This window comes from Coregonus clupeaformis, chromosome 9 (genome assembly GCF_020615455.1).
Source record: "Coregonus clupeaformis isolate EN_2021a chromosome 9, ASM2061545v1, whole genome shotgun sequence".
NCBI classification, from domain to species: Eukaryota; Metazoa; Chordata; class Actinopteri; order Salmoniformes; family Salmonidae; genus Coregonus; species Coregonus clupeaformis.
Window position 1 is genome coordinate 40,330,777 of NC_059200.1, and position 16,669 is coordinate 40,347,445.

Consider the following 16,669-nt stretch of genomic DNA (forward strand, 5'->3'; position numbering starts at 1 on the left):
AGAGGGTATGACAGACAGGGGGACATATGCACCCATTACATTTTTAATTAACAACAGACAACATAACAAATACAAACCATGTGCTTTTGGGTTTGGGGGAAAGTAGAGGATAGTACAGAGTAAAAACATCAGAGAATGAATTAAATCCACTGTAGCTCACCTTTCTCTCTAGATAGGAAGCAATGAGGCCAAAATTCTTTGGGTGCTGAACAAACCTGTGAGAAAAATACAGAAGAGAAAACAGTCACGGTTAAAGCTACATTCTGGGATTCAAAAAATAAAATGGCAGCCCAGCCACTTGTTTAGGTATACAGCCGAGGAATGTTGCTAAAGAAATGTATCGCCTCTCAAAATCATAGCCAAAGAGCTTCTGCAAAGTCAAAGAATACAATGTTGACTAAGGATGCCACTGAGCTCCATAATTTTTTTTTGCAGCCTACAGTCGCTAAACGCTTTTCCATACTCGGCAGGCATTTAATACATTTTACATTCTAGAATTCCAAGTGAACCTGATTTGTGGTGGGAAACAAAATGAAAATCATTATGAGGGACTAATATGTTTTGAATTTCCCTTTTCCACAAAGCACTAGTCAAGAGGTCAGAGAAGTATCTGTGGATCTTGGGGTCATAGGCAGCATTCTTCCTCCTCCAAACACGGCGAGTTGAGTTGATGCCAAAGAGCTCGATTTTGGTCTCATCTGACCACAACACTTTCACCCAGTTCTACTCTGAATCATTCAGATGTTCATTGGCAAACTTCAGACGGGCCTGTATATGTGCTTTCTTGAGCAGGGGGACCTTGCGGGCGCTGCAGGATTTCAGTCCTTCACGGCGTAGTGTGTTACCAATTGTTTTCTTGGTGACTATGGTCCCAGCTGCCTTGAGATCATTGACAAGATCCTCCCGTGTAGTTCTGGGCTGATTCCTTACCGTTCTCATGATCATTGCAACTCCACGAGGTGAGATCTTGCATGGAGCCCCAGGCCGAGGGAGATTGACAGTTATTTTGTGTTTCTTCCATTTGCGAATAATCGCACCAACTGTTGTCACCTTCTCACCAAGCTGCTTGGCGATGGTCTTGTAGCCCATTCCAGCCTTGTGTAGGTCTACAATCTTGTCCCTGACATCCTTGGAGAGCTCTTTGGTCTTGGTCATGGTGGAGAGTTTGATTGATTGATTGCTTCTGTGGACAGGTGTCTTTTATACAGATAACAAACTGAGATTAGGAGCACTCCCTTTAAGAGTGTGCTCCTAATCTCAGCTCGATACCTGTATAAAAGACACCTGGGAGCCAGAAATCTTTCTGATTGAGAGGGGGTCAAATACTTATTTCCCTCATTAAAATGCAAATCAATTTATAACATTTTTGACATTTGTTTTTCTGGATTTTGTTGTTGTTATTCTGTCTCTCACTGTTCAAATAAACCTACCATTAAAATTATAGACTGATCATTTCTTTGTCAGTGGGCAAACGTACAAAATCAGCAGGGGATCAAATACTTTTTTCCCCTCACTGTACACCTATCATCTCAACATGGTGATTTTTGTTTTATTGCGACAGGTAGACCTACATTTGCTGCAGAATAGCCTATGCTAAAGTAAAATAAAGACAGAATGCACGTCTAATTTACACATCTCCATCTGGCTTCGGGGGTCACATAATTGTTTAATTGTAAAGATTTGTATTTATTTATTAATTGCAGCTGCAGAGTTTTAAAACACCTATATCGTTGCTTTAAATCAGTGCACTAGCGAGCACTCTCTAGCAGTCTTTTTCTCTCTCCATCAATTCCATTAAAATTGCATCCAAAATAGATAATCCTGTACAAGATTGATATAAAGGCCTATAAATAAATGTTTTTCCTCATCAATCTACACACAATACCCCATAATGACAAGCGAAAACAGGTTTTTAGAAATGTTTGCAAATGTATTAAAAATACAAAACAGAAATACCTTATTTACATAACTATTCAGACCCTTTGCTATGAGACTCGAAATTGAGCTCAGGTGCATCCTGTTTCCATTGATCATCCTTGAGATGTTTCTACAACTTGATTGGAGTCCACCTGTGGTAAATTCAACTGATTGGACATGATTTGGAAAGGCACACAACTGTCTATATAAGGTCCCACAGTTGACAGTGCATGTCAGAGCAAAAACCAAGCCATGAGGTCGAATGAATTGTCCGTAGATCTTGGAAAGGGTACCAAAACATTTCTGCAGCATTGAAGGTCCCCAAGAAGACAGTGGCCTCCATCATTCTTAAATGGAAGAAGCTTGGAACAACCAAGACTGTTCCTAGAGCTGGCCGCCTGGCCAAACTGAACAATCGGGGGAGAAGGGCTTTGGTCAGGGAGGTGACCAAAAACCCAATGGTCACTCTGACAGAGCTCCAGAGTTTCGTTGTGGAGATGGGAGAACCTTCCAGAAGGACAACCATCTGTGCAGCACTCCACCAATCAGGCCTTTATAGTAGAGTGGCCAGACAGAAGCCTCAGTAAAAAACACATGACAGCCCGCTTGAAGTTTGCCAGAAGGCACCTAAAGAATCTCAGATTATGAGAAACAAGACTCTCTGGTCTGATGAAACCTAGATTGAACTCTTTGGCCTGAATGCCAAGCGTCACGTCTGGAGGAAACCTGGCACCATCCCTACGGTGAAGCATGGTTGTGGCAGCATCATGCTGTGGGGATGTTTTTAGCGGCAGGGACTGGGAGACTAGTCAGGATCGAGGGAAAGATGAAAGGAGCAAAGTACAGAGAGATCCTTGATGAAAACCTGCTCCAGAGCGCTCAGGACCTCAGACTGGGGCGAATGTTCAACGACCCTAAGCACACAGCCAAGACAACGCAGGAGTGGCTTCGGTACAATTCTCTGAATGTCCTTGAGTGGCCCAGCCAGAGCCCAGACTTTAACCCGATCGAATTTCTCTGGAGAGACCTGAAAATATCTGTGCAGCGATGCTTCCCATCCAACCTGACAGAGCTTGAGCGGATCTGCAGAGAAGAATGGGAGAAACTCCCCAAATACAGGTGTGCCAAGCTCGTAGCGTCATACCCAAGAACACTCAAGGCTGTAATCGCTGCCAAAGGTGCTTCGACAAAGTACTGAATAAAGGGCCTGAATACTTACAGTTGAAGTCGTAAGTTTACATACACTTAGGTTGGAGTCATTAAAACTTGTTTTTCAACCACTACACACATTTCTTGTTAACAAACTATAGTTTTGGCAAGTCAGTTAGGACATCTACTTCGTGCATGACACAAGTAATTTTTCCAACAATTGTTTACAGACAGATTATTTCACTTATAATTCACTATATCACAATTCCAGTGGGTCAGAAGTTTACATACACTAAGTTGACTGTGCCTTTAAACAGCTCGGAAAATTCCAGAAAATGATATCATGGCTTTAGAAGCTTCTGATAGGCTAATTGACATCATTTCAGTCAATTGGAGGAGTACCTGTGGATGTATTTCAAGGCCTACCTTCAAACTCAGTGCCTCTTTGCTTGACATCATGGGACAATCTAAAGAAATCAGCCAAGACCTCAGAAAAAGAATTGTAGACCTCCAAAAGTCTGGTTCAACCTTGGGAGCAATTTCCAAATGCCTAAAGGTACCACGTTCATCTGTACAAACAATAGTACCCAAGTATAAACACCATGGGACCACGCAGCCGTCATACCGCTCAGGAAGGAGACACGTTCTGTCTCCTAGAGATGAACGTACTTTGGTGCGAAAAGTGCAAATCAATCCCAGAACAACAGCAAAGGCCCTTGTGAAGATGCTGGAGGAAACAGGTACAAAAGTATCTATATCCACAGTAAAACAAGTCCTATATCGACATAACCTGAAAGGCAGCTCAGAAAGGAAGAAGCCACTGCTCCAAAACCGCCATAAAAAAGCCAGACTACGGTTTGCAACTGCACATGGGGACAAAGACCATACTTTTTGGAGAAATGTCCTCTGGTCTGATGAAACAAAAATAAAACTGTTTGCCCATAATGACCATCGTTATGTCTGTAGGAAAAAGAGGGAAGCTTGCAAGCCGAAGAACACCATCCCAACCGTGAAGCACGGGGGTGGCAGCATCATGCTGTGTGAGTGCTTTGCTGCAGGAGGGACTGGTGCAATTCACAAAATAGATGGCATCATGAGGAAGGAAAATGATGTGGATATTGTGATGTCACGAGAGGCTGTGTCCTGGAGGGACGTTACATCCCCCTGAGATGGCTGCAAACCCAGACAGCTATGGCTCCATCTGCTGGTATGGTCGGGAACTCCAACCCTCTATGGCCAATCTTCCCACGCAGCTGAAACCAATCAGGAGCTGATGAGCTGAAGGTTTGTTGAAGGGAAGAGACACAGTCTCCAAGCTGGGCTCTCTGGAGGACAAGAGTGCTGCACGTCCACTTCCATGAGGAATATAAGGATTTGGAGATACTTACCTTTGGGAAATACTCACCTTTGGATATATGCACCTGTGGAAATACGTGTGGGACATTTGGAAGGACGTTTTGCTGGGTTGGCCACTAGCTGCAACGTGGAATACAGTAAGACTGGGGAAAAGTTATTTGAGCGAGGGAGAGTTATGATTTTGGATGTGGAAGAGACATCCCTGAACTGTTAACCCTTAAGAGCCACCAGAGAACAGAATTGTGTTATACTTTCGTTAGTTTCCCAAGACCTTTAATAAAATCCTTGTTTTGGTTGAACCTGATCTCCTTGCACTACTTGAGCAATCCCGCTGAAAGCTGTGTAGCCTCTCGTGACGTCACAGATGGTGGAGAATACAGGCACGCTCAAGCGTTAATAGTGCATGTCAGAGGAGGATACCGAAGGTTTGATCACCCAGTTTTCCAAGTTGGCCGTAGGCTCCCCGCCCGACTGAAATGGAGGACATATTGAAAGCCCTTGTTGCTGGCCAGCAAGCCCAGATGCAAGCAAACGTGGCTCTCTTGGAGGAGCAAAAGAAAGCCAACCTTCTGAAGGCAGAGGAATTGCAGTTGCAGAGACAGAGGGTTGTCCAAAATACCCGCCCAATAAAGGCAAGTGACTTTATATCTAAGATGGGAGCTACCGATGACATTGAGGCATACCTGCATGCATTTGAGGCCACGGCCACTAGGGAAGCCTGGCCCAAGCCACAGTGGGTTGGTCTGTTAGCCCCCCTTTCTAACCGGGGAATCGCTGAATGCTGTCCGGGACCTGGGCCCTGACCAGGTTACTGACTATGATGCCCTGAAGTCTGAGATCCTCAGCAGATATGGACTCACAAAGTTTGGTATGGCCCAGCGCTTTCACAGCTGGACCTTCCAACCAGACCAACCTCCTCGGGCGCAGATGCATGAACTTGTCCGAATCGCAAGGAAATGGCTGGATCCGCAGAGGAATACAGCAGCGGCGGTGGTGGAGGCCGTTGTGGTGGATCGTTACCTACGCGCCCTGCCTTATGAGGCAAAACGGTTCATCAGTCAACAGGCCTTGACCACGGCTGATCTGACCGTGGAAGCTGTGGAAAAGTACCAGGCCACAGCGGAGATGCTGAATGCTTCCCGAAAAGACCCCAGGAGTGCGGCCCCACCACAAATGGGAAGAACCCGTCCAAAAGGACCCCAAGGTCTCGAACCCAGCCACGTCAGGACTTATCCCGGCTCCAGGGGGAGCCAGAAACCAGGCGGGTCCAAGAAGAGTACACCAGGAGGGGGGAAACTCGACAGTGTTACCGGTGTGGGGAGATGGGACATATCTCCTGGCAGTGTGGGAAACCAGCCGATGAACCTATGCCCACTGCGGAGTCCTCCAGCTCAGCACCCACACACCGTTTTGCCTCGCTCTTGGGAGTCGTAGATGGCGGCCCAGATCGACCCCCCACCTGCCCGGTAACTGTGAATCACCATGATGTGGAGGCCTTACTGGATTCTGGTAGCCGGGCCACCCTGGTGCGTAAGGATTTGGTGGGCCCAACGTGTCTGACCCCCGGGAAAGTCCTCCCAGTTTCCTGTGTCCATGGGGACACCAGAGAATACCCCATTACTGAACTTACAATGACCAGCACACGGGGAACCATACACACGACGGCGGGGGTGGTTGATTCCCTCCCCGTCCCTGTCCTAATTGGACGAGACTGCCCAGCCTTTTACCCACTCTGGAGAGAGTCTCAGGAGAGGATAACCCGAGTACCTCGGAAACGGAGAGGCAAGACTCATCCTGGGAAGGCTCCGGTGCAATCCTCCGAATTACTCACTCCCGCCCGGGCTCTGATAGGGATGGCAGGTGCCCAGACCGACACAGAGACGGAGCTACAGAATCTGGACAAAGAACTGTCTGGTCTGAAGGGGACCGCGGAGAGGTATCGTTTGTTAAAGCAACAGTTAGACATGAAGACAGAAGAGTTAGATATCCTCCAGGCTAAACTCCAACAGAGCTCCTTCCCTAAGCAACAGGAGGAGCTGGAGAGGCTGCGCAGGACCATCGAGGAGTGTGAGGAGACCCTGCGCAGTAGTAAGGAGGTCCAGAAGAAGGCAGAGGAGAAGTACAAGGTGTTGGAGAACAAGATGAAGAATGCGGAGGCAGAGAGAGAGAAGGAACTGAAAGCTGCTCAACAGAAGCTAAACTCTGCTAAAACCAAGGCTGATGCGTTCAGTAAGAAACTCAAGGAGAGACAACAGGAGGCTGAGTCCCTGGTCCTAGAGGTGGAGGAGTTGAAGAGAGAGCAGGCTGGCAAGCACCACGGCAATGCGGACGCCCTCTCCCGGCGTGATGCCTTCTTCGCTGCCTTTACCCCGACGAGGACGTCGGTCCCGAGGAGGGGGATGTGTGATGTCACGAGAGGCTGTGTCCTGGAGGGACGTTACATCCCCTGAGATGGCTGCAAACCCAGACAGCTATGGCTCCATCTGCTGGTATGGTCGGGAACTCCAACCCTCTATGGCCAATCTTCCCACGCAGCTGAAACCAATCAGGAGCTGATGAGCTGAAGGTTTGTTGAAGGGAAGAGACACAGTCTCCAAGCTGGGCTCTCTGGAGGACAAGAGTGCTGCACGTCCACTTCCATGAGGAATATAAGGATTTGGAGATACTTACCTTTGGGAAATACTCACCTTTGGATATATGCACCTGTGGAAATACGTGTGGGACATTTGGAAGGACGTTTTGCTGGGTTGGCCACTAGCTGCAACGTGGAATACAGTAAGACTGGGGAAAAGTTATTTGAGCGAGGGAGAGTTATGATTTTGGATGTGGAAGAGACATCCCTGAACTGTTAACCCTTAAGAGCCACCAGAGAACAGAATTGTGTTATACTTTCGTTAGTTTCCCAAGACCTTTAATAAAATCCTTGTTTTGGTTGAACCTGATCTCCTTGCACTACTTGAGCAATCCCGCTGAAAGCTGTGTAGCCTCTCGTGACGTCACAATATATTGAAGCAACATCTCAAGACATCAGCCAGGAAGTTAAAGCTTGGTCGCAAATGGGTCTTCCATAGGCAATGCTACCAAATACTAATTGAGTGTATGTAAACTTCTGACCCACTGGGAATGTGATGAAAGAAATAAAAGCTGAAATAAATAATTCTCTCTACTATTAGTCTGACATTTCACATTCTTAAAATAAAGTAGTGATCCTAACTGACCTAAGACAGGGAATTTTTACTAGGATTAAATGTCAGGAATTGTGAAAAACTGAGTTTAAATGTATTTGGCTAAGGTGTATGTAAACTTCCGACTTCAACTGTATGTAAATGTGATATTTCAGTTTTTTAAAATCACGTAACTAAAAGGACAACTCTATAGACAACCTATTAAGGACAACCAAATAACAGGTACTCACTTTTCCTTGAAAATCTCCTTCTCGTGTTCGGTCCACACATTCATGAACTGCCGAGCCTTGTACACCTTCATTGGGTCGTCCATCAGGCCGTTCATGTTGAGGAACCTGACTCGCCTCTGCTCTGTGTCATACATCATGGGCGGGATGACGGACAGCTGTCTCATCTGCTTCTCGTTGTTCTATTGGACGAGAGGGGGTGGAGGGGAGGGGTTTAGAGATTACATTTGTTAACCTTGTTACAACTTGAACTTGATTCAATGGCTGCATCCCGATTCTCCACCCTTCTCCCCGAGTGTGCACTTGCACACTTCCCGTTAATAATTTAAAAGCATTGGATTGAGAGTTTCAACCCTTGTGAAATCCATTACAGGAAGTGTGCAAGTGCACACTTCAGGAGAAGGGTGTAGAACAGGACGTAGCCAATGACACTGCTACACTTCCTGAGAACTAGGGGAAGTGGTGATGTGTTTAGCATTGTATTGTAACTATTCACCATCAGTAGAGTGTCTTGACCATCATGACATCAGTGTGGGCTATGCCTTGAGGGGATTTTTGGGCAGTTGGTGGTGACTGAACCTCTTTGGTCATAATAATACTCAAACTTGGCAATGGTTCAGTGAAGAATGTTCATATTTGTGAAGTGTGTTCATTTCCACAAGAGCTATAACAGACAAACAGATGTTTAAAAGTTAACAGCACTCACCTCCTGTTCAGAAAGGCCGTCGATGATTTCAGAAATCTCATGCTCGCTTCTGGCGATGGTCGCAGACATTCCAGTTCCTCTCTGACCAACCCTAATGGGAGAACAAAAGACAAGGAAATTAAGAAACTACAGGAAATATAATGACCGTTTAAAAATACCAGATGAAATCTTCTTCAAAACCCCTATTATCCCCTCTTGCGCATCCTCCACATAATACTGGGTAGGTGCCATCACATCATCACATAGGGTGCCCCTCCCTTCCTCATGACCCTTCTGTCACCTCTTCACTTCAAGGAAAAAAGGCTAAATCGAGCTGTATCAAACCAGTTTTCTGAGAAATCTGCAAACAATGCTGGGAAAACATTAGGTCTGCTGACAAATTAAGTTGCTTTAGCATTCAGGAAGTTAACTTCCCTCTCCACCACCTACTATCGACAATGCATTCAGAAAGTATTTATACCACTCGACTTAGTCCACATTTTGTTGTATTACAGACAGAATTCAAAATGAATTAAATCGTTTTTTTCCCCCTCACCCATCTACACACAATACCTCATAATGACAAAGTGAAAACATGTTTTTAGAAATGTTTGCAAATATATTAGACATTTCTCATTTGCATAAGTATTCACACCCATGAGTCAATACATGTTAGAATCACCTTTGGCAGCGATTACAGCTGTGAGTCTTTCTGGGTAAATCTCTAAAGCCTTGTTCACGTTACAGGCCTTAATGTTCAAATCAGTTTAGTTTTTCAAATCCGTTTTAGTCTACCGACTAAACAGCCAGTTACAAGTGACCAAATCGGATTTGGGTGTGTTTAGACAGCAGTAATTTGCTGACAAGACTACGCTAGTTGTCATAGTAACGACGGGTGTGTGTGCAGTGGTGTAGGCTGAGTGGTGGTGATGCTTGTGCTTCCTATCATTCAGAAGTTATGTAGCAAGCTAAGGGGACAACAATGCCTGCCATGGATGTTTCCTAGTTGCTTAAAATGTTCAAAATCATAGGGTAAGCCTCGAAGGATAACATGAATCAACTTTCACAAACGAGTCCTTTTTGGCTAGCAAATATTTAGCTGTTTAGCTTTCTAGCACATTCACTAATTTGTTTGTAAACAATTAACAAGCACATGTTCTTGTCAAAATGTCAAGAGAGTAGCTAGCAAGCAACAAGATATGTGGAATAACAATCTAAAATCAACTTGAGGGCAAATAAATCAGATTTGAATATTCAGACAAGTCACATGGCCAGGAATCATATTTGTATCCGACTTCAAACCACCTACGAAGGTGGCTTGAAATGTGGATTGAACTATTTTGAGTCCATGTGCTTTTTGCCTGTTCAGACTGCTGGAAAATGAACAGATTCGAATAAGATATGCAAATAAATAGGATTTGAGTCACTCCAAACTGCCAATGTGAACAAGGCTTAAGAGCATTGCACACCTGGATTGTACAATATTTGCACATTATTCCTGTAAATATTATTCAAGCACTGTCAAGTTGGTTGTTGATCATTGCTAGACAGCCATTTTCAAGTGTTGCCATAGATTTTCAAGCCGATTAAAGTCAAAACTGTAACTAGGCCACTCGGGAACATTCTATGTCGTCTTGGTAAGCAACTCCAGTGTATATTTGGCCTTGTGTTTTAGGTTTTATGTTGTTGTTCTGCTGAAAGGTGAATGCATCTCCCAGTGTCTGGTGAAAAGCAGACTGAACCAGGTTTTCCTCTAGGTTTCTTTTTTTATCTTGAAAAACTTCCCAGTCCTTAATGATTACAAGCATACCCATAACATGATGCAGCCACCAATATGCTTGAAAATATGGAGAGTGGTACTCAGTAATGTGTTGTATTTGATTTGCCCCAAACATAACTCTTTGTATTCAGGACAAGAAGTGAATTGCTTTGCCACATTTTTTGCAGTATTACTCTAGTGCCTTGTTCCAAACAGGATGCATGTTTTGATATATTTTTATTCTGTACAGGCTTCCTTTTCACTCTCTCAATTAGGTTAGTATTGTGGAGTAACTACAATGTTGTTGAACCATCCTCAGTTTTCTCCTATCACAGCCATTAAACTAACTGTTTGAAAGTCACCATTTGCCTCATGGTGAAATTAGGAAGGACGCCTGTATCTTTGTAGTGACTGGGTGGATCGATACACCTTCTAAAGTGTAATGAATAACTTCACCATGCTCAAAGGGATATTCAATGTCTGCTTTTATTTTATTTTAATAATCTACTAATAGGTTCCCTTCTTTGTATTGTTAAACCTCCCTGGTCTCTGTGTTTGAAATTCACTGCTCAACTGAGGGACCTTACAGATAATTGTATGTGTGGGGTACAGAGATGAGGTAGTCATTCAAACTCATGTTAAACAGTGTTATTGCACACAGAGTGAGTCCATGCAACTTATTATGTGACTTGTTAAGCAAGCTTGTCATAACAAAGGGGTTGAATACTTATTGTCTCAAGACATTTCAGCTTTTCATTTTCAATTAATTTGTAAAGACTTCTAAAAAACATAATTCCACTTTGAAATTATGGGGTATTGTGTGTAGGCCAGTGACACAAAATCTCAATTTAATCCATTTTTAATTCAGGCTGTACCACAGCAAAGTGTGGAAAAAGTAAAGGGGTGTGAATACTTTATGAAGGCACTGTAAAATAAGTAATAATTTTTAAAAAAGTTAAATTTAAGAAGAGTTTCACAAAAGCCTTTGAAGTGGAAAACATAAAATCACAAGGACCCAAAATGAGTACAGTTACTACCTTAATGTTCTGAAGGACTTGCAAGGGTGGTTTATTACTTAATGTGCAACTGTGCTGTTTGGGCAACAATGGCCCCCTTTTTTTTTTTTCACTGTAAACAAAAGTACAAAAGGCAAAGAGCGATCATGAATCAAATTAAACAGCCAACATGTTGTGACTAAAGTCGACTAAAATCATTCAAACTTGAGGGAAATTACTTTATAGTTGACTATCAGTTTCTCTTTTCTCTCCTGTAGAATAATACTTCTAAAAAGGATACAATGAACTTTTCAATCTGGAATGTTAGCATCATGAATCAACCTTCCATGACACATCCTGACCCTAATGTTGACTCTTTAAAGCTACAATGATAGCATCCAAAATATGAGAACAATCCTCAAAAGGAAATAGTCTAAAATACACAACAGGGACATTGGTGTACAAAACAATGGGGAAGAAATCGGCTGTACCTTTTTGGCTAATCATTGCTTTTGCTCTTTCACTGCCTGGTCTAGTACTATCAGTCTGAACAAACAGCCCTGACCTGCTTAGCTAGGAGATTTCAGAGAAAGACCCAAGCCTGTGTGCCAGGAACAGCCAGACGCTGGCTGGACTCTGACCCCCGACACAGACAGCTGATAGGCCCACTGCAGACTGCCTGCAGCACACCACCTAGGATGCATCTCAATAGTGAAAAGAGGCCTCCTCTCCTTGTTACCTCTCCATCATTCTGCACTGATCTGAAAGAAACAGGACAAGTGATAGCAATTTCTTATAATATGAGGCATTGATTGTATTGCTTTCACCTGTCCTGTATTTTCAGTAGAAGGGGATCCTTGCCAATGCATTTTGAGAAGTAGGCGAGGAGAGAAGACGCAAGCAATCGAGGGAAGACTTTTGAGATTCATCACAGCTCTACTGCTGCATCGTAGCTTCCAGGCTGCATAAGAGAAAAGTTTAATTCCAGTTACCCGTTCCCTCAGTTTACCTCTGGAAGCGCTCCTGTTGCTCTCTCTGCTTGCGTATCTCAGGGAACTGTCTCTCGTAGTACTCCCTGGTGCGGCTATCCTTGGCCTTGCGACGCGGGTTGTTCTCCATCCGCTCAACCTTCTTCTCCCACGCCTCCATCAGCTGGTCGTAGCGCTGGCAGATGTTCTGTTCCTGAACAACACAATAATACACGTTTCTAAAAAGGGGATTTGGATGTTGAGGTACAACATGATGACAATGACCTAAAGCAAACCTTACCCATGGCTCTCCTGACCTACACCTACATCTGAAAGCAAATGGCTAAGTAGAATGTATCCAAAATCACAAATATTCTGCTGATGATACCCTGTCCTATTTGTCATATTTCAACACGCCTCTCAAAAATTATTCTGGCCACAACTGTGAAATCCAGAGTTCCAACAGCCATCTTGGACTTAAAATGTGAGATGTTTGAGATGGAACATTACAACATTTACAAATTATTGACATTAACAAGGGTAAGAGTTAAATGTTACAAAAAAGAGAGAGAAAAAAAGAGAGGACTAGAAGAGATGGAGAGTCCCATACAGAGAGGACAATACAGCCTTGTTTCCACTCTCAACCAGCAAGGGCCAAACAATCCACCTTCCTCTTGGCAGGTGGCCATGCTGCACACTCTGCTGCCATTGTTATTGAGTCCACTGAACCATAACTAGCTACCTTCATCATTTACAAAAATTAATAACGTTTACACATAGGGTGATTAGACTAGACTATATTTAGCATGCTAGTTGATCCCAAAGACTACCCGTCTTTGCGCAAACGCTAGTTAGCAGTGGCTCGCAAAACTAACTCGAACTTCCGTCATACTGGACACAGAGACATAAAAATGGTATCCACGAGACACAGACATTATTTTACTGTAATAGAGGAGAAGTTAACCTTTTTAACGATACCCTTTTTATGTCTCAACTCCTTAAATAGCGTGCAGAGCAGACACTACTAAAACAGGAGTAGCCTATCAATTAACATTGATTCTGGAAAAAATAATGATCCGTTTGTCACTCAAGCGCGGCATTGCGGTACCGCTAGCAGCATATTAGCCACGGAAGCTGTCTAGTCTGTTTTTTATAAATGTACAATAAGCACAAAACACAACTATATAAGGAATTGGCCACTAGTTTTCATTCTGAGAAATAAGGTAGGCCACTTAATTTCAACATCTGAACAAAGTGGACAGGCTAGCACCCTGATCAAACAGTTGGAGAGAGACAGAAGGGTGTGTTCATAACAACTAAACTGTTCTGCCTTATTAGCTAGCAGATCAAAGTTGGCTAAACTTGAAATATAAAGATTAGCTGGCTACTCACTAGCACGTGGGCTTGTGCTTGAGAGATTGTTTATGAGACCTGCGTTCATTTTCTGTAATGCCTGCTACAAGAAGTTAGTCATTATTAGTAAATGTGAATTATGCATGGTTCTAGTTAAATTTGTAACAAAAAGGGCATTTTCATAGACAGACTTGAAAGCCAGATCAGTTAATGCAAAAAAGCAGGTTCAACTATTTTGATAAAATAATGAAATAATTAGTGGGGCTTATATTTAGCCTAATTTCACATCCTGAATTCATTAGATTATTGCTGACTGTTTGGCTGTTTGAAATGCTGTGTATTTGACCTTTAATTGTACAACAAAGCTTATTTAGAGAGAACATTAAACATTTTTAGACACTGTATATATTGTAAATCGCCCATAAGTTAAAAAAATAAATGGAGATATGATTTGTAGGCCATATCGCCCAGCCCTAGGAGATAGCCTGTTCAAACAGTTTTAGTGTTACTAGGGCTGATCCCAATTAGTCGACTGGCTGTTGGTGGACTAAGAATATATATTTTTTGTAGTAATAAATATACACTGCTCAAAAAAGATTAAGGGAACACTAAAATAACACATCCTAGATCTGAATGAATGAAATAATCTTATTAAATACTTTTTTCTTTACATAGTTGAATGTGCTGACAACAAAATCACACAAAAATTATCAATGGAAATCAAATTTATCAATCCATGGAGGTCTGGATTTGGAGTCACCCTCAAAATTAAAGTGGAAAACCACACTACAGGCTGATCCAACTTTGATGTAATGTCCTTAAAACAAGTCAAAATGAGGCTCAGTAGTGTGTGTGGCCTCCACGTGCCTGTATGACCTCCCTACGCCTGGGCATGCTCCTGATGAGGTGGCGGATGGTCTCCTGAGGGATCTCCTCCCAGACCTGGACTAAAGCATCCGCCAACTCCTGGACAGTCTGTGTCAGTGACTGTGACAGTCTGTCTCCTGGACAGTGTGAACCTGCTTTCATCTGTGAAGAGCACAGGGCACCAGTGGCGAATTTGCCAAATTTGGTGTTCTCTGGCAAATGCCAAACGTCCTGCACGGTGTTGGGCTGTAAGCACAACCCCCACCTGTGGACGTCGGGCCCTCATACCACCCTCACGGAGTCTGTTTCTGACCGTTTGAGCAGACACATGCACATTTGTGGCCTGCTGGAGGTCATTTTGCAGGGCTCTGGCAGTGCTCCTCCTGCTCCTCCTTGCACAAAGGCGGAGGTAGCAGTCCTGCTGCTGGGTTGTTGCCCTCCTACGGCCTCCTCCACGTCTCCTGATGTACTGGCCTGTCTCCTGGTAGCGCCTCCATGCTCTGGACACTACGCTGGTCCTCTGTAGCTCAGCTGGTAGAGCACGGCGCTTGTAACGCCAAGGTAGCGGGTTCGATCCCCGGCACCACCCATACACAAAAAATGTATGCACGCATGACTGTAAGTCGCTTTGGATAAAAGCGTCTGCTAAATGGCATATATATATATATATATATATATATATACGCTGACAGACACAGCAAACCTTCTTGCCACAGCTCGCATTGATGTGCCATCCTGGATGAGCTGCACTACCTGAGCCACTTGTGTGGGTTGTGGACTCCGTCTCATGCTACCACTAGAGTGAAAGCACCACCAGCATTCAAAAGTGACCAAAACATCAGCCAGGAAGCATAGGAACTGAGAAGTGGTCTGTGGTCACCACCTGCAAAACCAGTCCTTTATTGGGGGTGTCTTGCTAATTGCCTATAATTTCCACCTGTTGTCTATTCCATTTGCACAACAGCATGTGAAATGTATTGTCAATCAGTGTTGCTTCTTAAGTGGACAGTTTGATTTCACAGAAGTGTGATTGACTTGGAGTTACATTGTGTTGTTTAAGTGTTCCCTTTATTTTTTTGAGCAGTGTATATATACATACATACATACACTACCGTTCAAAAGTTTGGGGTCACTTAGAAATGTCCTTGTTTTCGAAAGAAAATCAATTTTTTGTCCATTAAAATAACATAAAATTGATCAGAAATACTGTGTAGACATTGTTAATGTTGTAAATGGCTATTGTAGCTGGAAACGGCTGATTTTTAATGGAATATCTACATAGGCATACAGAGGCCCATTATCAGCAACCATCAGTCCTGTGTTCCAATGGCACGTTGTGTTTGCTAATCCAAGTTTATCATTTTAAAAGGATGATTGATCATTAGAAAACCCTTTTGCAATTATGTTAGCAGCGCTGAAAACTGTTGTGCTGATTAAAGAAGCAATACAACTGACCTTCTTGAGACTAGTTGAGTATCTAGAGCATCAGCAATTGTGGGTTCGATTACAGGCTCAAGAAGGTCAGTTTTATTGCTTCTTTAATCAGCACAACAGTTTTCAGCTGTGCTAACATAATTGCAAAAGGGTTTTCTAATGATCAATTAGCCTTTTAAAATGATAAACTTGGATTAGCAAACACAACGTACCATTGGAACACAGGACTGATGGTTGCTGATAATGGGCCTCTGTACACCTATGTAGATATTCCATAAAGAATCAGCCATTTCCAGCTACAATAGCCATTTAAAACATTAACAATGTCTACACTGTATTTCTGATCAATTGATGTTATCTTAAATGGACAAAAAAATTGCTTTTCTTTCGAAAACAAGGACATTTCTAAGTGACCCCAAACTTCTGAACGGTAGTGTGTGTGTATATATATATATATATATATATATACACACATATACACAGTGGAGAGAACAAGTATTTGATACACTGCCGATTTTGCAGGTTTTCCTACTTACAAAGCATGTAGAGGTCTGTAATTTTTATCATAGGTACACTTCAACTGTGAGAGATGGAATCTAAAACAAAAATCCAGAAAATCACATTGTATGATTTTTAAGTAATTAATTTGCATTTTATTGCATGACATAAGTATTTGATACATCAGAAAAGCAGAACTTAATATTTGGTACAGAAACCTTTGTTTGCAATTACAGAGATCATACGTTTCCTGTAGGTCTTGACCAGGTTTGCACA

General features: G+C 43.1%; 1 protein-coding gene across 6 annotated transcripts in view; it reads right to left on the bottom strand.

Annotated features, from left to right (window-relative positions):
• The window catches only part of LOC121574537 (nuclear receptor corepressor 1-like), a 128,069-nt gene that overhangs the window by 56,075 nt on the left and 55,325 nt on the right, over window positions 1-16,669 (bottom strand). For all 6 annotated transcript variants that reach the window (XM_045222631.1, XM_045222628.1, XM_045222627.1 and 3 more), the window contains exons 10-13: window positions 12,283-12,455; window positions 8,541-8,631; window positions 7,838-8,016; window positions 161-215 (exon numbers count right to left, since the gene is read on the bottom strand). In XM_045222631.1, coding sequence (XP_045078566.1) covers window positions 161-215; window positions 7,838-8,016; window positions 8,541-8,631; window positions 12,283-12,455 — 498 coding nt within the window. The remainder of the gene's footprint in view (window positions 1-160; window positions 216-7,837; window positions 8,017-8,540; window positions 8,632-12,282; window positions 12,456-16,669) is intronic.